This window comes from Oncorhynchus keta, chromosome 34 (assembly GCF_023373465.1).
Source record: "Oncorhynchus keta strain PuntledgeMale-10-30-2019 chromosome 34, Oket_V2, whole genome shotgun sequence".
Classification (NCBI taxonomy): Eukaryota; Metazoa; Chordata; class Actinopteri; order Salmoniformes; family Salmonidae; genus Oncorhynchus; species Oncorhynchus keta.
The window spans coordinates 56,351,351-56,374,174 of NC_068454.1; the positions used below are offsets into that span (position 1 = coordinate 56,351,351).

The 22,824-nt window shown below is 43.0% G+C and overlaps 2 protein-coding genes across 3 annotated transcripts in view; one reads left to right on the forward strand and one right to left on the reverse strand.

The window, feature by feature from the left end:
* LOC118367330 (protein THEMIS2-like) overlaps positions 1-10,160 on the forward strand; it is a 15,348-nt gene extending 5,188 nt beyond the window's left edge. The window contains exons 2-6 of one of the 2 annotated variants that reach the window (XM_035750682.2): positions 2,749-2,889; positions 3,107-3,549; positions 3,838-5,015; positions 7,904-8,018; positions 8,253-10,160. In XM_035750682.2, the coding sequence (XP_035606575.1) occupies positions 3,147-3,549; positions 3,838-5,015; positions 7,904-8,018; positions 8,253-8,353 (1,797 nt within the window). In that variant the 5' untranslated portion in view covers positions 2,749-2,889; positions 3,107-3,146 and the 3' untranslated portion in view covers positions 8,354-10,160. The remainder of the gene's footprint in view (positions 1-2,748; positions 2,890-3,106; positions 3,550-3,837; positions 5,016-7,903; positions 8,019-8,252) is intronic. The other variant, XM_035750681.2, reaches the window with a different exon arrangement.
* LOC118367332 (replication protein A 32 kDa subunit-like) lies at positions 8,973-20,087 on the reverse strand. The gene is made up of 9 exons (XM_035750685.2): positions 19,887-20,087; positions 19,200-19,297; positions 18,870-18,971; positions 18,604-18,717; positions 18,318-18,392; positions 11,523-11,642; positions 10,294-10,425; positions 9,864-9,958; positions 8,973-9,546 (listed from the first exon to the last, which is right to left on the reverse strand). Exons 1-9 carry the CDS (start codon positions 19,897-19,899, stop codon positions 9,459-9,461), a joined length of 837 nt encoding a protein of 278 aa, XP_035606578.1. The 5' UTR covers positions 19,900-20,087; the 3' UTR covers positions 8,973-9,458.
* Between the last annotated feature and the right edge of the window lie 2,737 nt (positions 20,088-22,824).

The following is a 22,824-nucleotide window of genomic DNA, read 5'->3' on the forward strand; positions in this document are numbered from 1 at the left end:
AACAGCACCTAGTCCCGTATCACATGCATCTGTCTGGACCACCATCGGCACCTGGAAATCGGCGTTATGAGAATCGGATGGGAGCACAGTGCTTCCTTCAGATGTTCACTGTTTTCGGGAGGCGGGCTCTGGTTAGATCGGTGAGGGGGGAAGCTATAGCCGCAAATTTGGGGATAAACCGGCTATAGTATCCGGCCAGTCCCAAGAAGGACTTGATCTGTGTCTTGGAGCGTGGAACGGGCCAGTCATGTACCGCGTGAACCTTCCTATCCTGGGGATTGACGTTCCCCCGTCCGATCAAATACCCCAGGTACTTCACCTCCTCGAAACCTAGTTTGCATTTTGTGGGGTTCCACAGCCAGGTGTTCTTCCCAACCCTGGCTGTGGATGATGATATCATCCAGATATGCCGCTGCGTACTGCTGGTGGGGTCAAAGCACTCTGTTCATCAGTCTCTGGAAGGTGGGCGGGCCTCCATGGCGACCGAACGGGAGCACCCGGTACTGATACAAACCGTCAGATGTTGAGAACGCAGTCTTCTCCCGGGAGGAGGCTGGCAACGGTACCTGCCAACATCCTTTGGTCAGGTCAAGGATGCTGATGTACCGGGCCTTTCCCAATCGGTCGATGAGCTCGTCCACCCTTGGCATGGGGTAGGCGTCGAATAACCTTATTTCGTTCACACCCCGGAAATCAGAAGTGGAGAGAAGTGGAGGCTACCGTCCGGTTGGGGCACCAACACGATGGGGCTGCACCATGCACTGTGAGACTGTTCAACGACCACTGGTACCATTGGCATCCTGGGTCCCGACCATAACACAGCCAATGCTGTCCTTTCGTGCCACTTCTTCAACAGGTTCACGCGGTAAATCTGTTGAGGTTTCCATCTTCCCGGTTGCCGTATGCGGTAATTGACTAGGCCCAGCTTCTTGATCACCTCGTATGGCCTGTGTCGAAGAAGAAGTGTCTAGTTTGAGAAACAGATGCCTCACAAGTCCTCAGCTTGCAGCTTCATTAAATAGTACACTCCAAACACCAGTCTCAACGTCAACAATGAAGAGGCGACTCCGGGATGCTGGCCTTCTCGGCAGAGTTCCTCTGTCCAGTGTCTGTGTTCTTTTGCCCATCTTAATCTTTTCTTTTTATTGGCCAGTCTGAGATATGTCTTTTTCTTTGCAACTCTGCCTAGAAGGCCAGCATCCCGGAGTCACCTCTTCACTGTTGATGTTGAGACTGGTGTTTTGTGGGTACTATTTAATGAAGCTGCCAGTTGATTGCTTGTGAGGCATCTGTTTCTCAAACTTGATACTCTGATGTACTTGTCTTGCTCATTTGTGCACCGGGGCCTCCCACTCCTCTTTCTATTCTGGTTAGAACCAGTTTGCGCTGTTCTGTGAAGGGGGTAGTACACAGCGTTGTACGAGATCTTCAGTTTCTTGGCAATTTCTCGTATAGAATAGCCTTCATTTCTCAGAAAAATAATAGACTAACGAGTTTTAGAAGAAAGTCATTTGTTTCTAGCCATTTTGAGCCTGTAATCGAACACACAAATGCTGATGCTCCAGATACTAGTCTAAAGAAGACCAGGTTTATTGCTTCTTTAATCAGAACAACAGTTTTCAGTTGTGCTAACATAATTGCAAGAGGATTTTCTAATGATCAACGTGCCATTGGAACACAGGAGTGATGGTTGCTGGTAATGGGTCTCTGTACGCCTATGTAGATATTCCATTAAAAATCTGCTGTTTCCAGCCACAATTGTCATTTACAACATTACCAATGTCTACACTTGTATTTCTGATTAATTTGATGCTATTTTAAATGGACAAAAAAGTGCTTTTCTTTCAAAAACAATTATATTTCTAAGTGACCCCAAACTTTTGAACGATGGTGTATATATTTATATTCCGGACTCTGAAAACTGCTCTGATGTCTTAATTCCTTGTCATTTTATTTTGCTTTCTGATTATGTGTGTATTGTTATTGTATTGCTTGATATTGCTGCACTGTTTCACTGCACCTGCAATAACATCTGGAAAACTGTGTAGGTGACCAATAAACTTTCATTTGACTTCTATTGGGCACAACATTATCTGAAACACAGCGAAAAGAAACGGCAAATGCATCCAACAAGTTTGTAGAGTCACAAGCTTGATGTAGTTATTGCGTGCTAGGAATATGGGATTAAAATACCACATGTTTGAGTACTTCAATACTCATATAAGTGAATGTCTAAATACTGTATGACACCTTCAAAATGGGAGGACTAGATATATAAAGTGCTTTCCTTTCTAAACAGTAAAACAGATATGTATGAAAATACCCTCAAACAAAAGGTGACACTGTACTGTCACCTCATGAAACATTTTGCTTCAGTCTAAATAAATACTTAGAGGAGTGTATGTAATATCACATGTTCATAGGTTAATAGATCATATGCTTGGTTATATGGATGGACGGTCAGTCAATAGACTACCTTGAAATGTTGCAGCAGACAAATAAGGAAATGGGGGAAAAAAACGAGTGTACAAAGTCTCATGTTCCTAGTACAGAGAAGTTAATACTGTGTACTGCATATATTAAGATCTTTTCCCATCAGTTCAGGAATGCTTTGTAATTGGACAGTATTATTGAGTAATCACCTCTGATAAAAAATATATATATAAATCAACAAGTACTGTACATGTATGTTGCTGCAAATATGCATTGTCATCAGAGCTGAAATTGTGGTGTGTTGATGCTTTATAGGGTCTGTTTATGAGCTGTCGGGAAACGAGGTGTGCCTATCCACTGGGGACCTGGTGAAGGTCATCGACATCGAGCTCCTGTCTGTCAGCTGTGAGGACATCAGCAACAATGAGAAGTTTCAGCTGCCCCTCAACCATGCAGGTGAGGCTTACGGTTTTCAACAAATGCACTTAGCCAGGGCTAGAAATAGAAAAACCTTTGGTCCACCAAGCAAAGATGATCGACTCTACCAAGAATAGCAGTTCTAGTAATTCTATGTAAGTGAACCCCCCAATTCTCTATTAACCACGGTAATATGTTCAATCAATTCTAATAAAGTCCCTTGATCAATGCTGTGTTATTCATGGGCTCATTGCAGACTCTCCCTCTCAGATCTGTTCAAGCTGGTTCCAGAGGAGATGCCATACAACACAGTGGAGGAGATGGTGAGTCTGAGGCCTGTAGGCCTGGACACCTACTTTCCCTTCACCTTCACCAGCCGATGTGAGCTGACTTTTGAGAATTTCACCCTCGGTGCCGGGATGGCCGTGACCATGCTGTACATAAAGCAGCAAGACGGGGGTGAGGAGAGCTGCGTCCGCTGTCAACTCAGAGGCCAGCAGGGGGCGTTGGCTGAAGTGCTTGTCCCCTTCTCCTGCCGTGGGGAGTTCTATGAGTGTGAGAGTGACCAGACCTACACTCTCCAGGAGATCATATCCTCGCCCCACCTCTGTAGCCGGCGCTTTCGCTTCAGCAAGAAGACCAAGCACGGGGGATCACTAGTGTTCAGCCCCATATACCAGGTCCAGGCCATCATGCACTGTGAGTAGAACCTGGTTCTGAGTCAACCAACGGCATACTTCCTTAGCTAATGAAAAAACACTGCGATATCATGTTATAATCTAGAAGTGAGAGATGTGTTGGCTGAGGAGCACATCATTAAAGCTATTGGCAAGCTGTAGCCTGCATTTCTTTTTCACAAATCATTGCACTACAGGATTGTACCTTTTGAACATACAGCTTAGTTTTTGTGTTCTGCTCATCATCAAATGTAGTACTTTACTGTGTGGGTCTACACCCTTCAACATCATTTCTCAAATTTTCTCACAGTGAGGAAGAACATAGTCAAGTTCCCCTCCAGCTTGGAGGTGGATGTAGTCGACGTGACGACGCAATCCCAAGACTTGACATTTGTGACCCCACTCACTCTGCCCGAGGTATTTGCCCAGCCAGATGAGGCCTTCCCCACCACGGCTGAAATACTGGAGCACCATGAGGGCCAGCCTCTGTTCCGCTGTACCTGGCTGGCTGAACTACACAAAGGCCATCATCTAGTCCTTCACAAGCGTGGTTCCTCAGCCATGGTTCTAATTTCGGGTATCAAGGGGCGCAATGCCCGCCAGTACTTCCTAGTGTCGCAGTGCTACGGGGGACGCCTGAGACGGAGGCCGCGGGAGTTTGAGTCAGTGTACGAGCTGTACGCCGCCTCGACCCGGGCACTGTTTCTCAAGGTCAGGGTGACACAGCACAGTGAGAAGCTGGATGAGGAGGGTTTTCTGGCGCTCAGTGTGGGCGAGCAGCTGGAGGTGCTGCGCTGCGAGAAGGTGAAGCTGCCCAGTCGAAGAACTAGCCAGGAGAAGAATAACCAGACCATGGAGGTCCTTGTATGTAGACATCTCCAAGAAGTGGACGATGACGAGGAGGAGGATGAAGAGGAGGAGAGCAAGGTGGTCCACTTGCCCCTGTGCATGCAGAGCCACTTTGTGGAGAAGCTCCCGGACAACAAGAAGTACAGCCTGATGGACTTGTGCAAGGCCTTCGCTCTGCCGTTGGACGTTAAGGTGGCGAGCCGTGACGCAGAGCTGGAGACAGATCCTCTGGTGGGGTTCTCATCCCTGAGGCTGGAGGCTACTACTATACAGCCCATGATACAGGCCAGCCTTCCAGGAAATCCAGAGAGGTGCTTTGAGATACCCACTCACTGGCTTAACATGTCTTTGTCCTTTACTAATGACCCCTTGCCTTTGGCCCAAGAATATCACCTGGAGACAGTTACAGAGGTGACAGACTCATTTTATTGCGAATTTCAAAAGCTCACCGCATCAGATGAGCCCCCACCACCACGTCCACCAAAGCCATCGTCAAGATCAAAGTCTTCAAAGGCAACCCCTTCATCCTCACAACCAGACACCCCCTGCCATCCACCCAAAAGTGGCACCCTTTCCCTGTTGAGTGGTCTAAGTCTTGATAGCAAAAAGACTCTCAGGCCCCCTGCTCCTCTGCCTCCGGTAAGCTCTTCCTTTCAGACCTTACAGTGCCTTGCGAAAGTATTCGGCCCCCTTGAACTTTGCGACCTTTTGCCACATTTCAGGCTTCAAACATAAAGATATAAAACTGTATTTTTTTGTGAAGAATCAACAACAAGTGGGACACAATCATGAAGTGGAACGACATTTATTGGATATTTCAAACTTTAACAAATCAAAAACTGAAAAATTGGGCGTGCAAAATTATTCAGCCCCCTTAAGTTAATACTTTGTAGCGCCACCTTTTGCTGCGATTTCAACTGTAAGTCGGTTGGGGTATGTCTCTATCAGTTTTGCACATCGAGAGACTGCATTTTTTTCCCATTCCACCTTGCAAAACACCTCGAGCTCAGTGAGGTTGGATGGAGAGCATTTGTGAACAGCAGTTTTCAGTTCTTTCCACAGATTCTCAATTGGATTCAGGTCTGGACTTTGACTTGGCCATTCTAACACCTGGATATGTTTATTTTTGAACCATTCCATTGTAGATTTTGCTTTATGTTTTGCATCATTGTCTTGTTGGAAGACAAATCTCCATCCCAGTCTCAGGTCTTTTGCAGACTCCATCAGGTTTTCTTCCAGAATGGTCCTGTATTTGGCTCCATCCATCTTCCCATCAATTTTAACCATCTTCCCTGTCCCTGCTGAAGAAAAGCAGGCCCAAACCATGATGCTGCCACCACCATGTTTGACAGTGGGGATGGTGTGTTCAGGGTGATGAGCTGTGTTGCTTTTACGCCAAACATAACGTTTTGCATTGTTGCCGAAAAGTTCAATTTTGGTTTCATCTGACCAGAGCACATTCTTCCACATGTTTGGTGTGTCTCCCAGGTGGCTTGTGGCAAACTTTAAACGACACTTTTTATGGATATCTTTAAGAAATGGCTTTCTTCTTGCCACTCTTCCATAAAGGCCAGATTTGTGCAATATACGACTGATTGTTGTCCTATGGACAGAGTCTCCCATCTCAGCTGTAGATCTCTGCAGTTCATCCAGAGTGATCATGGGCCTCTTGGCTGCATCTCTGATCAGTCTTCTCCTTGTATGAGCTGAAAGTTTAGAGGGACGGCCAGGTCTTGGTAGATTTGCAGTGGTCTGATACTCCTTCCATTTCAATATTATCGCTTGCACAGTGCTCCTTGGGATGTTTAAATCTTGGGAGATCTTTTTGTATCCAAATCCGGCTTTAAACTTCTTCACAACAGAATCTCGGACCTGCCTGGTGTGTTCCTTGTTCTTCATGATGCTCTCTGCGCTTTTAACGGACCTCTGAGATTATCACAGTGCAGGTGCATTTATACGGAGACTTGATTACACACAGGTGGATTGTATTTATCATCATTAGTCATTTAGGTCAACATTGGATCATTCAGAGATCCTCACTGAACTTCTGGAGAGAGTCTGCTGCACTGAAAGTAAAGGGGCTGAATAATTTTGCACGCCCAATTTTTCAGTTTTTGATTTGTTAAAAAAGTTTGAAATATCCAATAAATGTCGTTCCACTTCATTATTGTGTCCCACTTCTTGTTGATTCTTCACAAAAAAATACAGTTTTATATCTTTATGTTTGAAGCCTGAAATGTGGCAAAAGGTCGCAAAGTTCAAGGGGGACGAATACTTTCGCAAGGCACTGTATGTACTTTCTAGGCAGGATATAGCGCTGCTCATTTCCTGCTGTCACTCCTGTCTTGCTGGACTCGTTTACTGTCCTACATGTCCTGCCTACTGTCTTGCATCCCATGTATTGCCCTTGTAGTCTGCCTTGGAGCCCCCACATTCCTAGTCTGTGCTGTGAAATTGTCTCGTTTTTTTTGTGTCACTGTACTGTCTCTATGTCTGCTGTTTCTGTTTTAACTTTTTTTTTTTTAAGTATCTGTAAAGTGTTGTTACCTACGCCTCTTGGAGGGAACGCAACACCCCAAAAAAGTACGTGATCGTAGGTGTGGGGAAGGGTGACAGAAGCAGAGAAAGATACAGTTTACATGGAATTTATTACTCCTACACACGGTAAGGTGAGGAAAAGGGTCTGGATGGAACCAAAGCAAAGAAAGTAAAAGTTAGTCCCCTCTTCTACCTAACCTTCAGCACCACCTGGCGCGCTAACCAAAATACAGGGGGTGGTCCGCCCAGGTCTTACCTAGTGTGCATAGACAGATTCAATACTACGGGTTATGTATGCCCGCAGGCCTCTTGCCTAAACACTCCCAAGGTGCGTTGCCCTCCCCCAGGGACAATTACTATTACTAATACTTAGTGAACAATTTCAAAAATCAAAAACACTAAATCCTATTGGCATACATACCTCGGAAGGAGCGGCTACAAAATAATATCCACAAAACTTTTACTGACTGCCACTACAATCAACATAAAACATAAAAAGCTCTCTCCTAACAAAGCAACACTTGATTTTATCAAGCTGGAGAAGGAGTTGGTCATTTCAGAGACAGCTGTATCCCCTGACGAGAGGGAGGGGTCAGAGCTCAAATCTGTGATGGGGTCGACCAATCAGCTGCTTAGAATCCAGGAAGCTATTTCCTGAAATACACACACATAGAAACCCACAACAACACAGAACCTGGCGAAATGTGTGTTATGTGTTGAGATATTGTGAAATACACTTTAAATAAGTAGAATAAGTTGTGACTTCATTTAATTAGGACTAGAATGCTGCCTTATATAATAGGGTCTTGGGTTGTTCAATCAATGTCTTATATAACATATGTTACTGTAGTCTCATCAGTTATCATGTAAAGATGTTATTTGATTATGCAGACACCTCGCCCCATGCAAGTATGTGGTTCCTGTTTTTTCAACATAGCATGTACACCTCCTAATAGAACGGTAGTTTCATTTTTCCTGTTGTCGTGAAGGCTATCATCGATGCCCCTCCGCTGAATCCAAGAAAGCCTATGACCGGTGTCAAGTCTGGAAAGGCTCAGCCAAACACTTACGTCACATCTATAAGTCACAAGCCCAACAATAAAGGTACAGTATGGCCTACATTAGAAATTACTTGTGAGCTATGACATCAGGGAAGTAAAAGTCAACACCAAAAACTGTCCCATTCATCGTTCTGCATTTGGTGTAGATTTTTAATAAACATTTTACTGTTATCTGTAGTTTTATTCTTTGTTTAGATAAATGTTTTTGCGCTGGGTGACCACTTCACACAAAACCTAGATTATACGGTAAACCTAAAATGAACTTTTCTTTCAACAGCACCGAAATATGAAGTGCAAGCAGATGAGTGCAGCGACCATGATTATGAGCAAGTGGACGACATGTTGAAAACGGCACAGGACAGTTTTTTACTTTACTGAACCAGCCAGAGGAACTACTATTAAAAGGCCAACTATTCAAGTAACCAAGTCTCATTGCATAAAATAGACTAGACTATGGGGTGCAAGACAACTGAATGTCAGAACTATGCAGACTGATAGCCAGCCACTGTAAATGTGAATACTTTGAGATGGGACTATGCAAAAACAGGATACATGTCTTATTGTACCAAGATTTTGTTACTTGGTTTTCATTTTCTCTACGTTGCTGCAATCACAAGCAACACTTGCCAACCGATTATCAGAAATGCTTATGATAATAGCCCATTGGTGTTTATGGTCCAGTTACATTTCATAATGTAGCAGTGTATTTTGTAACTAAATTTCCCCCCTAATTTTAAAACTAAATGATGCTAGACTGGCAGTGTCAGTGACCTTCCTGTTAGAAGAGTGGAGGTCAATATCAGAAAGCCGGAGTGATAACAGTGGGGATCTTCATTCGCAATACAAAGCTTTACTGGTGCATATGTATCATTGCTTTGGTTATCAATACTGTATGATGTTATATCTCTGAATTCTAAGGTTACACACATTGTAAGAGATCATTTATATAGTCAATTGGGAAGTAATAGTAATATCTGGAACAAATATCCGGAGAACATTTTTCTGAAAATATATGTTTACTAGAGACAAAAACAAAACAGAGACATAAAAAAATCTGAATAGGAATTGCATTCTGTTCAACATTTTTAAATGACAACTACCAATACCAATGATTCAGGAACTAGTCAGTCACAGATTGCATTCACTGTGAGAAAAACCATTGGCCTGTGATGCACCCACTCTTACTGTAATATAATTAACAGAACGGAAGTTGAAACAGGATGTGTCCGTCTAACCAAGGCCTAATTTCACAGAAACCCTCAGGATTATATAGACATCCCATGATGTTACTCAGTATAAATCATGGTTCAATGAATGACTACTGGTTCTATTTTCAGAGTGTTGAGATCTTAAAATTCTAAGAGGGTTTTGGGCGTTATATTCTTATATACACACAATTGTCCGCTCATAGCGCACACTGTGTTGAGAATGGTCCCAAGTCTATGATCATGTTCTTAGTGCTAACAGGGAATGGAGAGATGCTTTAGTCGTCATTGTCCGTAGACTTGAAGTGATCCTCGTCGATGGTGGAGAAGATGTGTCCTTCGTTGCTGAGGAACTCCACTGCTTGCCTATGATTAGACAAAAGACAGTAAGACTGGTGCCAATGCAAAATTATTAATTATGCAGTCTACTCTGTTATGCCTCGCACATGAGAGTGCACTGGGCCACATTCAGTAGACAAATGTTGAACATTGCAGATAGAAATGCAATGAATAGAGCTGATATTACTTATTCAACATCCCAGAAAAGCATATTTGTTCTATAAAATATTTGTATCTTAACAATGACCACTGTTGTGGTCAAACAGGACACATTCAAGCATATCATATCATATCATATTGACTTCAGAGCCTGATTTGAGGATAGAGGGAAGGGAATGTCTTACTTGATGACAGCCAAGCTCATGCCGCTGAGACTCTGCTTCAAGTTCTGTGTGCTGATACCCTGTGCGTCTGGACAGCTCCTTATCAAGCTCAGCACCTTATGAGAGGACATGAGAATAACAAACATTCATATAGAATATTGTGCCAATCAGAACAACTTGAAGACTTCCCAATTGTTCTGTCAGTCCTATAGATGGCAGTATGGTATGTTTGGTAAGGCATTTTCAATAAATAGAAAAACTGATGAGACCCAATAAATGTTTTGGATTTTTAAAATAAAAGTACACTTTTTTCCTCCATTCACCTGGTAACAGGTAAGGTGTGCTGGTTTACTTTCTAATTGGTATGGTAGGTGAGTTTAGGCTACCTATTGTTTATCCTACCAACTATTTAAAGTTTCCAGCACTTTTCTTCAGTCCATTACAGACTCACCTGGTTCTGGCTTGGGCTCAGGCCGTTAGTGGACATGTCGTTAGCACCCGAGTATCCACCTCCCATGTTGCCACCCATTCCCGGCCGTGACATGGGCACCATGCTAGTGTTCATTCCCCCTCCTCCGCCCATCTAAAAAGGGAACCAAAACTGTGCGTGAGTGGTGCCACACAGGAATACTCAAAACAAAACTTCAGGTGATTGTGGCATTACTGAACTTGAACGGCCTTATTCAAAGCTAAGTTTAATGATTAATTAATCTCCATTTAAATATGTGGCAGTTGGGCCAAGGCCAACTCATATAACAGTAGTCACAGAATGGACAGTTGGGAAATAGTCAGATATTCAGGCATAGTGTTGCTTTTCAGGGCCTAAAATGTACTTTTTGGTCTCCCACACTACATTTTTTTTACCAGACAAAATATCCCCCCAGCCTATAATTACATCAACAAAACACACTAAAAAGATGAGCATACTTTGTAATGTTGCTAAAACTAAAAATGTATTACTAGTAAGAAGTAATGTGGTATATTGTTTAATTTAATATTTTTTGTGACCTGTGTTAACCAAAATATCACAGATGTTAACCAAAATATCACAGATGTTCACCTACCCCTTTAAGGGCAATAGGTTACCGTGGTAAAGCGATGCGAGTCACGTGTCTGAGATTCAGTCTGACTAATTGCAGAATTGTCTACTCTGCCCTACTAGTTGAAACTCAAACATTGAAAAACAAACTAGCTTGCAAACAAAACAAAGTAAATTGCCAAGAAACTCGAGGACAAAGTCTCACATAAATAAACTTCCGATTCAAGTAAATTAGACAAATGTTTATACCTGTGCACAGCGGTTCTAAAAAAACATTTTTCACTTAGCTCTTCATGGACGTACAGCCCCTAGACAGGCAGTGTTGCAGCTCAAGGTGGGATAGGCTATAGGATTTGTAGTTTAACTTTGTGCGATTAATTTACCAGCTATGAAACAAAATGGCAGAAATACTTTGAAAACAGCTACTGCTTCATTTATTTTGCTATAAATGTGATCATACTTGACTCTTTATTAACAAATGCGAGTGAAACGCTCAAAGTGTGGAGCCCTGACCACCTGCAAACGTGGCTGGTGAAATAGGCATCTTTAGCTACCAATGTCAAAATCTACCCACATTTGGCAGGTGGCGGTTGTTTTTTTAGGCCCTGGTGCTCTTTGTCATGTGTGAAGGAAGTTCTCACCATAATAGTCTGTGGTTTGCTGAGCAGCATGTGTGCCTGCACCACCTCCAGCATGTGGGAGGTGATCTCGTTCATGTCCTGAAGGGGCCGGACGTTGAACGCCACCACGGACCTGTGGTTCTATTGAAGACAGGAAGTTACACACAAACACCCACAGTTATATATATATGCGTGTGTGTGAGGATTTTTTGTCTGCATCACTTTACATCTTTATTACTAGACAGGAAGTTATGTTTAGAGAGGAGGAAACTCCACCCAAATTGGGGCAAATATAAATATATAGGGCCTTTGCTGTTGTTCTGGGATTGATTTGCACTTTTTGCACCAAAGTACGTTCATCTCTAAGAGACAGAACGCGTCTCCTTCCTGAGCGGTATGACGGCTGCGGGGTCCCATGGTGTTTATACTTGTGTACTATTGTTTGTACAGATGAACGTGGTACATTCAGGCGTTTGGAAATGGTTCCCAAGGATGAACCAGACTTGTGGAGATCTACAATTTATTTTCTGAGGTCTTGGCTGATTTCTTTTGATTTTCCCATGATGTCAAGCAAAGAGGCACTGAGTTTGAAGGTAGGCCTTGAAATACATCCACAGGTACACCTCCAATTGACTCAAATTATGTCAATCAGAAGCTTCTAAAGCCATGACATCATTTTCTGGAATTTTCCAAACTTGTTAAAGGCACAGTCAACTTAGTGGTTTTTTAAAATGTTTTTTTTTATTTTTTATTTCACCTTTATTTAACCAGGTAGGCTAGTTGAGAACAAGTTCTCATTTGCACCTGGCCAAGATAAAGCATAGCAGTGTGAACAGAAAACACAGAGCTACACATGGAGTAAACAATTGACAAGTCAATAACACAGTAGGGGAAAAAAAAGAGTCTATATACATTGTGTGCAAAAGGCATGAGGAGGTAGGCGAATAATTACAATTTTGCAGATTAACAATGGAGTGACAAATGATCAGATGGTCATGTACAGGTAGAGATATTGGTGTGCAAAAGAGCAGAAAAGTAAATAAATAAAAACAGTATGGGGATGAGGTAGGTAAAAATGGGCGGGCTATTTACCAATAGACTATGTACAGCTGCAGCGATCGGTTAGCTACTCAGATAGCAGATGTTTGAAGTTGGTGAGGGAGATAAAAGTCTCCAACTTCAGCGATTTTTGCAATTCGTTCCAGTCACAGGCAGCAGAGAACTGGAACGAAAGGCGGCCAAATGAGGTGTTGGCTTTAGGGATGATCAGTGAGATACACCTGCTGGAGCGCATGCTACAGGTGGGTGTTGCCATCGTGACCAGTGAACTGAGATAAGGCTGAGCTTTACCTAGCATGGACTTGTAGATGACCTGGAGCCAGTGGGTCTGGCGACGAATATGTAGCGAGGGCCAGCCGACTAGAGCATACAGGTCGCAGTGGTGGGTGGTATAAGGTGCTTTAATGACAAAACGGATGGCACTGTGATAAACTGCATCCAGTTTGCTGAGTAGAGTGTTGGAAGCGATTTTGTAGATGACATCGCCGAAGTCGAAGATCGGTAGGATAGTCAGTTTTACTAGGGTAAGTTTGGCGGCGTGAGTGAAGGAGGCTTTGTTGCGGAATAGAAAGCCGACTCTAGATTTGATTTTCGATTGGAGATGTTTGATATGAGTCTGGAAGGAGAGTTTACAGTCTAGCCAGACACCTAGGTACTTGTAGATGTCCACATATTCAAGGTCGGAACCATCCAGGGTGGTGATGCTAGTCAGGCGTGCGGGTGCAGGCAGCGAGTGGTTGAAAAGCATGCATTTGGTTTTACTAGCGTTTAAGAGCAGTTGGAGTGTATGTAAACCTCTGACCCACTGGAATTGTGATACAGTATATTATAAGTGAAATAATCTGTCTGTAAACAATTGTTGGTTAAATTACATGTGTCATGCACAAAGTAGATGTCCTAACCGACTTTCCAAAACTATAGTTTATTAACTTCTCTAGGGTAGGGGGCAGCATTCGGAATTTTGGATGAAAAGCGTTCCCAAATTAAACTGCCTGCTACTCAAGCCCAAAAGACAGGATATGCATATAATTAGTAGATTTGGATAGAAAACACTCTAAAGTTTCCAAAACTGTTAAAATAATGTCTGAGTGTAACAGAACTGATATCTCAGGCGAAAACCCGAGGAAAATCCAACCAGGAAGGACTATTATTTTTGAAAGGTTGTTTTTCCATTGAAAGCCTATCCACCATACAAAGACTTAGGACCCAGTTCACGAGCTCTGTGCCTTCCTCTACATGTGGCCCATCTTTAGGCATTGCTTCAGGCTTTTACTCTGAGAAATGAGGGAGATACAGCACTTTCAAATCAGTGGCCAGTGGAAATGTCCATTCATCAGCCATGCTTCTGATCGTAAATGCGCCTTTCGTGTTTCTCCTTTCCTATTGACGAAGCTTTTGTCCGGTCGAAATATTATTGATTATTTATGACAAAAAACAAGCGGAGGATTGATTTTAAACATTGTTTGGCATGTTTCTACTAACCTTTATTGTACTTAAAAAAAACTTTTAGTCTGGAATTAGTGCACGCGCCTTCTGCATTCGGATTACTGGACAAAACGTGCAAACAAAAAAATGACCTTTTTGGTCATAAAGAGGGACATTATCGAACAAAACAAACATTTATTGTCTAACATGGAGACCTGGGAGTGCCACCAGATGAAGATCATGAAAGGTAAGTGATTAATTTTAATGCTATTTCTGACACCTCTCCTTGTTTGGAAAATGGCTCTATGGGTTTCTGTGGCTAGGAGCTGACCTAACATAATCGCAAAGTGCTTTCGCCGTAAAGCAGTTTTGAAATCTGGCTCAGCGGTTGCATTAAGGAGAAGTTGATCTATAATTCCATGCTTAACACTTGTATCGTTTATCAATGTTTATGATGAGTATTTCTGTTATTTGATGTGGCTCTCTAGACTTTCACCGGATGTTTGTTTGAGACAATGCATTTCTGACCATAACACACCAATGTAAACATATTTTTGGATATAAATATGAACTTTATCAAACAAAATATACATGTATTGTGTAACATGAAGTCCTATGAGTGCCATCTGATGAAGATCAAAGGTTAGTAATTAATTTTATCTTTATTTCTGTTTTTTGTGACTCCTCTCTTTGGCTGGAAAAATGGCTGTGTTTTTCTGTGACTAGGTACTGACATAATCGTTTGGTGTGTTTTCGCAGTAAAGCCTTTTTGAAATCGGACACTGTGGTTGGATTTACAAGAAGTTGATCTTTAAAATGGTGGATAATACTTGTATGTTTGAGGAATTTTAATTTTGGGATTTCTGTTGTTTTGAATTTGTCGCCCTGCAATTTCACTGGATGTTGTCGAGGTGGGGCACTAGCGAGAGGTTAACAAGAAATTTGTGGAGTGGTTGAAAAACAAGTTTAATGACTCCAACCTAAATGTATTTGTCTTATGCAGCTGTATGACCCAATGGGTATATAAATTTGGTTTAAGCTTTACTAATCGTCCGTGATTTGGCGCTGCGAGCAGGGTCCGTCACGATTTACAGTTGAACTAGAGATTCTGAATCAGTGAACAGGAGCCAGCACCAGATACAACGTAGGCACAGTTCCTCCACCGGTTATCACTAATTCTGAAATCTTGGGGAGGTGAGAGTCATAGGCTGAACCCATTATAGGATACGGATCTAGAAAGCCTGAGCTTATTCAGTAGTCCAATTGTATTACGACCGGTCGTAGCTTTATGGTATAGGGTAAGTCCCGGAAGGTAAGCCGGAGCAGGTTGGTACTAGAGGTTGACCGATTAAAATCGGAATGACCGATTAATTAGGGCAGATTTCAAGTTTTCATAACAATCGGAAATCTGTATTTTTTTTACACCTTTATTTAACTAGGCAAGTCAGTTAAGAACACATTCTTATTTTCAATGACGGCCTAGTGGTGGGTTAACTGCCTCGTTCAGGGGCAGAACGACAGATTTTCACCTTGTCAGCTCAGGGGATCCAAACTTGCAACCTTTCAGTTAACTAGTCCAACGCAATAACGACCTGCCTCTTGTTGCACTCCACAAGGACACTGCCTGTTACGCGAATGCAGTAAGGCAAGATAAGTTGCTAGCTAGCATTAAACTTATCTTATAAAAAACAATCAATCATAATCACTAGTTAACTACACATGGTTGATGATATTCCTAGATATTATCTAGCGTGTCATGCGTTAAGTATAATCTGACTGAGCATACAAGTATCTAAGTATCTGACTGAGCGGTGGTTGGCAGAAGCAGGCGCGTAAACATTCACTCAAACAGCACTTTCGTGCGTTTTGCCAGCAGCTCCTCGTTGTGCGTCAAGCATTGAGCTGTTTATTTCTTCAAGCATATCAACTCCCGAGATGAGGCTGGTGTAACCGAAGTGAAATGGCTGGCTAGTTAGTGCGCGCTAATAACGTTTCAAACGTCACTCGCTCACTCTGAGCCTTGGAGTGGTTGTTTCCCTTGCTCTGCATGGGTAACGTTGCTTCGAGGGTGGCTGTTGTCGTTGTGTTGCTGGTTCGAGCCCAGGGAGCTTTTAATTTACGTGTCAAATTAAAAGCTTCAAATAGTGTTATTTGACATGCATCTTTTTTGACAAGCAAAGACCCAAACTGCGTTCCATAGTATGTCGTGAAGCTATTATTGTGTAACTCTGGTAGGGCAACATCTGATAAATAGCGCACGTCGTAGTGTGTACAGGTGTTCGACCAGTCGCGAAAGCCAACATCATCAAGCCTGTGGTTTGGAAGCCTGTGGTCTGAAAGGGAAGACTGGGTGAAAGCATTAGGTTTTTTAGGGCCTTCATTTTTGTGGAACCCAGCACAAAAGTATCCTGAAGGCATAGAGTCAACAGTCGTGAGAGTGGGAATTGTCATGTTATTAAACGTTATTTTTTCCCGTGCATATTTAATTATGCATATCTTAACACATTATTAAGTGTTATGTTGTGTGTTTCGTTTTGCTTTTAAAGTCTTGTGCTATCACTCTCTCAGGAACCAGAAGATGAAATCAAAAGCTACAGATGAAATGTCAGGAAGCCAACAGCTCCAGCTAGAATGTCATTCTGTTGCCCGACAAGGAATGGAAATAAGAGCGTGCATAGTGTGATTATAGAACAAAGGCCATAAGTCTCAGAGTTGCAAACTTAATCATTAACTGTGAAGGTTAATCACGTTTTATTTGTTTTGTTCATGTTTTATTATTATTTATAAGTCATTTCCAAGTGTATGTAATGTTGAATAGTATGGATTTAAATGTTCAAAACAGGGTACTGATGGGTTCCTACTCCTAAACTTTAAATGTTGTTTAATATCAGGTAACTATCATATTGAAATATTGAGTGCCATAGCCTGGTTTCTTCAACAGAAGTTAATGGTTATATGTAGGAGTGTATATGGTGGAGGCAATTAAGCTTGGAATGTACTGAGTAAAGGAAAGGCAATCACATGTTGACAGGCACTGATGGAGAGTTGTGGTTTTGTGAGGAATGGAGGGCTGAGGTCAGGCCACATTAAGGGAGAAGGAACAGTTTGTTGCCCACATCACTTAACTACCTGCCTAGTAATAAAGATGTAATGTTTAGAGAGGAAATTCCACCCAAATTGGGTCAATAAGGGATAATAGCTTTCACCTGTATTCACCTGGTCAGTCTGTCGTCGAAAGATCAGGGGTTCATAAAGTTTTGTACAATTTCGATATATTTTTTAATTCTCAGTTTACCTTTCACTTACTTAGCTAATGCAGCAGATTTAGTCTACATAAGAACATGACAGAGAAATGCAATTTATGTTGGCTAGGTGGCTAAGGCTATCCAACACTTCAACTCTTCCAAGTCAAGGTGAGCTTTCTGTTTTATTAATTTATCGCCACACGGGCCTGCCAGTGTAAATGTTAAACTGACTGCTGTACACTGTACTGTGTGATTGTACACAGGGATTGATTGTGGCTTTAATAGTTCTACTTTGGTGACTATGACATTAGCTAATATGGTGACAACGATGTAGGCTGTGTGGCAGTTGTAGTATGAAGGTTTGGCTTGAGGAGATTGTTGCACCTGGTCATCAAAGCGATGATGCTGTATGTGGCTGCTATGAAAGTGAACCGTGTGTGTGAGTGATCAGCGGTACATTCACTCCGCCAATTCTGTTAGAAAATGTCTCTTAAACGGAACTAAACGGGGATGACCTACCCAAATTTGTCCTATAGAAACTTGTTTTAGTTGCAAAACTAAAAATTGTATAACTGTTTAGACAAATGATTACACACCAGATCAGCTAGATGCAGGCAAGAGTGTGCAAGGCAGTATTTAATGTGTCACGGTCTCACCTTGATTACTCCAATTTCTCTCAACCTGTGTGCCTACACTATAAACGTCCATTTGTAGGTTAGGTTGTAGCAACCTCATGGGTATAGGGCAAATTTGTGTATTATGCAATAGCCTAAACCGATCGTGATACATTGAGCTGGGTGAATAGAATACGAATGACAGTCATCCAAAATTCTGTAATAGAAATATGGCCAGCCTCATAAAAATATGACTCGTACACCCTAATCTTAAACGTCACCTATCACCACTGGCATGGGTGGTTTACATTTGTGAATCAAAATGCCAAAGAGACAACTCCCTGCCCTAGATGCATATAAAATAAAACATCTCAGGTTACACATAGCTCTCCATTGTTTGAAAACCATGTGGTCAGGGCTGTGATATGACCTATAGATAAAGGTATGTAGTTGTATGGGAATGATGACCTCACCTGGAAGGAGCGCAAATTGCCAGAGACCTTGACGTAAGTGCCTGGGGGGATGACAGTGCTGTCTACACTGGGATCCTATAAGTGAGGAGAGACAGCAGGGCAGAACCATAGGAGGGCAGAACCATAGGTGAGCAGATTAGCAGTTGAACTCCCATTTGAGTGTAGCATGATGTCACAAAATATCTGTTAATTTAACATTTAGAAATTATACTGCAAGTGTTGACTGTACTGTATATCCTTGCTGATCCTAGTACTTAGCAGCCTCAGTTGCCCTGATGAGGATTACCTCTGTATCTACCCACTGTTTCACGTCCATAGGGGCCCCTGTCATGTCATCAACTTTGTACTGGATGTTGGTCATGGATTTGTCAGTGGTTCTGATGATGCCCACAATTGTAACCTAGCACACAAAAAGAGAATACTGTCATGGGATACCAAGGCACTCCTCACACATTTTATTTGTACATGGAAGATTACAATTCTGTACAGTCTATGAGTCACTGTATCACAATGCACCACCATCCTCATATTTACAGATGTAATTTGGGTTACCTGGGCAACCTCTACCTCTCCCACTTTGAAGACATCCTCCGCTTGGGCAGCAGACATGAGCTGGGACACTGTGCAGGGGACAATCTGTTGGGCACGTTGTCTCTGTAAACATACATACATAGTAAGTCTGAGTAATTCACATTGAGCCAACTTTATCCTACAACAAAAAATAAAACAATGGCAGACAACAGTGCATGGGGATGTTTACTGTCTGTCTAGCTATGATTTAACTGTTGCCCATAGGTTATGCTACTAATATTACGATGACAGACCTTTTCCACTTGCTGCTCACTGTGTAATATATGGAGTTGGTGAGTGACAAATACAGACCCCTTTCTTCTCTCCTCCCTGGGAGGCAGCAGGTGATGCGAATCCTCCCGGGGACTGAGTGTATCCACCTCCCATGTTTGATTCACCGTATGATCCCCCTACATGAAATGGCAGTGTTTTTTAAATTTAACTAGGCAAGTCAGTTAGGAACAAATTATCATTTACAATTACGTCCTACACCGGCCAAACCCAGACGACGCTGGACCAATTGGGAGTCCCATAATACTGCGCACAATCACTGCCGGTTGTGACAATGAGACAACTGCAGCAATAATCCACTCTCTGACTAAAACCATGTAAACAAGCTTGCATTACTAGCTAACGACGTTAGGTAGTTTATTGATGGAGACTACACACAACGTTAACAAGCGAGCCACATACGTTAAGGTTAGTTAGCTGACAAAAGCACTACAGTAACTAGTTAGTTAGAGTCAACGTTACCTAGCTAACGTTTGCTACGGTTGTTTCTCGTTACTGTACGACACAATGCTCGGTGCCTTTTGGTTTACAGAAGAAATACAGCCAAGCCAGCTACGGTAGCTAGCTAGGCACCCAAACTTTGCACAACAAAACAGAGAGCTGGCTACAGTAACTAGCTCGCAAGCTAACGTTATTTACAACAACTAGACAGCGCTTTTGAGCTATTGTTGACAGCCATAGAAAACATTGATACAAATACAAACTCACCTTGGTTCCACATGGTGCCGTTAGTTTATGTTATAGGATAAAATAATGTTTAAACAGGTGGCAAGACAATAACGTATCAAAAGTCTTCACAACGATTCCCTCCCCTGTACAATTCCGCGCGTTGACAGTATAGAACGCATGCGCCCTACAGAAATGCCGCGAAATCCATTGTCCAATGAGATTCTCTGACGAGATTTGGTTGCTACACTAACGAACATGCGAGATTGCTAGACGTACTAGCTAGCATACCCAGAGATACCCTTGTAGTGTATGTGGACACCCATCTACTTCCATGACCCAAGTCTTTTCTTGCAAAAATACCTTTAGCTAACGATTTTATGTTTTCAATGAGAGTAGTAATCTTTAAGAAGTGTGTTGTTTAATTTCCAGTATCCTCGAGTACCTTCTGATTTTTTTGTAGCTTGTAAATGCAGGGAAATCAAGTGATGATCAGAAAAGGGAGCCAACTGATGATCTACATCTATAACAAATTATAACAGAGGAAATTATGAATACATCTATTCTAGATTTACGTGACATAGTTTTGTTGGTCCAGGTATAACCCTTTGCATCTGGATTGAAATAACGCCAGGCATCCTCAACAAGAGATCCTTAACACAGAGATCCTTGCATAATGTAGTGATAACATTGCTATTTTGAGGGTTTTGACTCGTTCTAGGAGGAAAACGATCAGCAGATGCACCAGGTGTTTCATTAAAATCCCCTGAAATAATTAGAAAAGCCTCTGAGTATTTACATTTACATTACATTTAAGTCATTTAGCAGACGCTCTTATCCAGAGCGACTTACAAATTGGTGCATTCACCTTATGACATCCAGTGGAACAGTCACTTTACAATAGTGCATCTAAATCTTAAAAGGGGGGGGGGGGGTACTGTGAACCATCAGATCCTCCTCTCCACCCTCTCCGAGTTGGGCATCTCCGGCGCGGCCCACGCTTGGATTGCGTCCTACCTGACAGGTCGCTCCTACCAGGTGGCGTGGTGAGAATCTGTCTCCTCACCACGCGCTCTCACCACTGGTGTCCCCCAGGGCTCTGTTCTAGGCCCTCTCCTATTCTCGCTATACACCAAGTCACTTGGCTCTGTCATAACCTCACATGGTCTCTCCTATCATTGCTATGCAGACGACACACAATTAATCTTCTCCTTTCCCCCTTCTGATGACCAGGTGGCGAATCGCATCTCTGCATGTCTGGCAGACATATCAGTGTGGATGACGGATCACCACCTCAAGCTGAACCTCGGCAAGACGGAGCTGCTCTTCCTCCCGGGGAAGGACTGCCCGTTCCATGATCTCGCCATCACGGTTGACAACTCCATTGTGTCCTCCTACCAGAGCGCTAAGAACCTTGGCGTGATCCTGGACAACACCCTGTCGTTCTCAACTAACATCAAGGCGGTGGCCCGTTCCTGTAGGTTCATGCTCTACAACATCCGCAGAGTACGACCCTGCCTCACACAGGAAGCGGCGCAGGTCCTAATCCAGGCACTTGTCATCTCCCGTCTGGATTACTGCAACTCACTGTTGGCTGGGCTCCCTGCCTGTGCCATTAAACCCCTACAACTCATCCAGAACGCCGCAGCCCGTCTGGTGTTCAACCTTCCCAAGTTCTCTCACGTCACCCCGCTCCTCCGCTCTCTCCACTGGCTTCCAGTTGAAGCTCACATCCGCTACAAGACAAACTCCCTCACGACGCCAGGACAGCGGAGTCAATCACCACCTTCCGGAGACACCTGAAACCCCACCTCTTTAAGGAATACCTAGGATAGGATAAAGTAATCCTTCTCACCCCCCTTAAAAGATTTAGATGCACTATTGTAAAGTGGCTGTTCCACTGGATGTCATAAGGTGAATGCACCAATTTGTAAGTCGCTCTGGATAAGAGCGTCTGCTAAATGACTTAAATGTAAATGTAAAATGTGGGTGAGAAGGATTACTTATCCTATCCTAGGTATTCCTTAAAGAGGTGGGGTTTCAGGTGTCTCCGGAAGGTGGTGATTGACTCCGCTGTCCTGGCGTCGTGAGGGAGTTTGTTCCACCATTGGGGGGCCAGAGCAGCGAACAGTTTTGACTGGGCTGAGCGGGAACTGTACTTCCTCAGTGGTAGGGAGGCGAGCAGGCCAGAGGTGGATGAACGCAGTGCCCTTGTTTGGGTGTAGGGCCTGATCAGAGCCTGGAGGTACTGAGGTGCCGTTCCCCTCACAGCTCCGTAGGCAAGCACCATGGTCTTGTAGCGGATGCGAGCTTCAACTGGAAGCCAGTGGAGAGAGCGGAGGAGCGGGGTGACGTGAGAGAACTTGGGAAGGTTGAACACCAGACGGGCTGCGGCGTTCTGGATGAGTTGTAGGGGTTTAATGGCACAGGCAGGGAGCCCAGCCAACAGCGAGTTGCAGTAGTCCAGACGGGAGATGACAAGTGCCTGGATTATTATTTGTTACTTAAATCCTGTTCTTTCCTGGTAAATTGGGTAAAAAGGGTCTTATTAGGAGCATGTGAGTTATGTCCATATGCATTACAAATTATGAAAAAAGCATTGTCAAGTGTAACAGTTACTATGACCCATCTCCCGTTTTGTGAAGATGTGGATTCTAGAACGTCACCTTTAAACTTGTCAATTAGTCTCAAAACACCAGCAGAATTATTTGATCCATGGCTGAAACAAGCCATATCTCCCCATTGTGCTTTCCAAAAATTCGAATCACTTTCACCCGAATGAGTTTCCTGAAGGACAAAAATCTGCGTTACTGCGTTAACAATATAAAAATAAAGCTTTCCTTTTTGTAAGATTTCTCAAACTCCTAGCATTCAGACTAACGAAGTCAGAGTGGTAGCCATTAAACACGCCAAAGAGCTGATGCAATTGAAGAACCTTAAAGAAAAAGAGATGATGAGCAAGCTTGACAGTTTTCTAAAG

Coding starts and splice junctions, on each gene's coding strand:
- LOC118367332 (XM_035750685.2), bottom strand. Junction 11,643..18,317: donor GCAATTTGCGCTCCTTCCAG/GTGAGGTCATCA, acceptor TGTCTTCAATAG/AACCACAGGTCCGTGGTGGC. Junction 9,547..9,863: donor ATGAGCTTGGCTGTCATCAA/GTAAGACATTCC, acceptor GTCTAATCATAG/GCAAGCAGTGGAGTTCCTCA.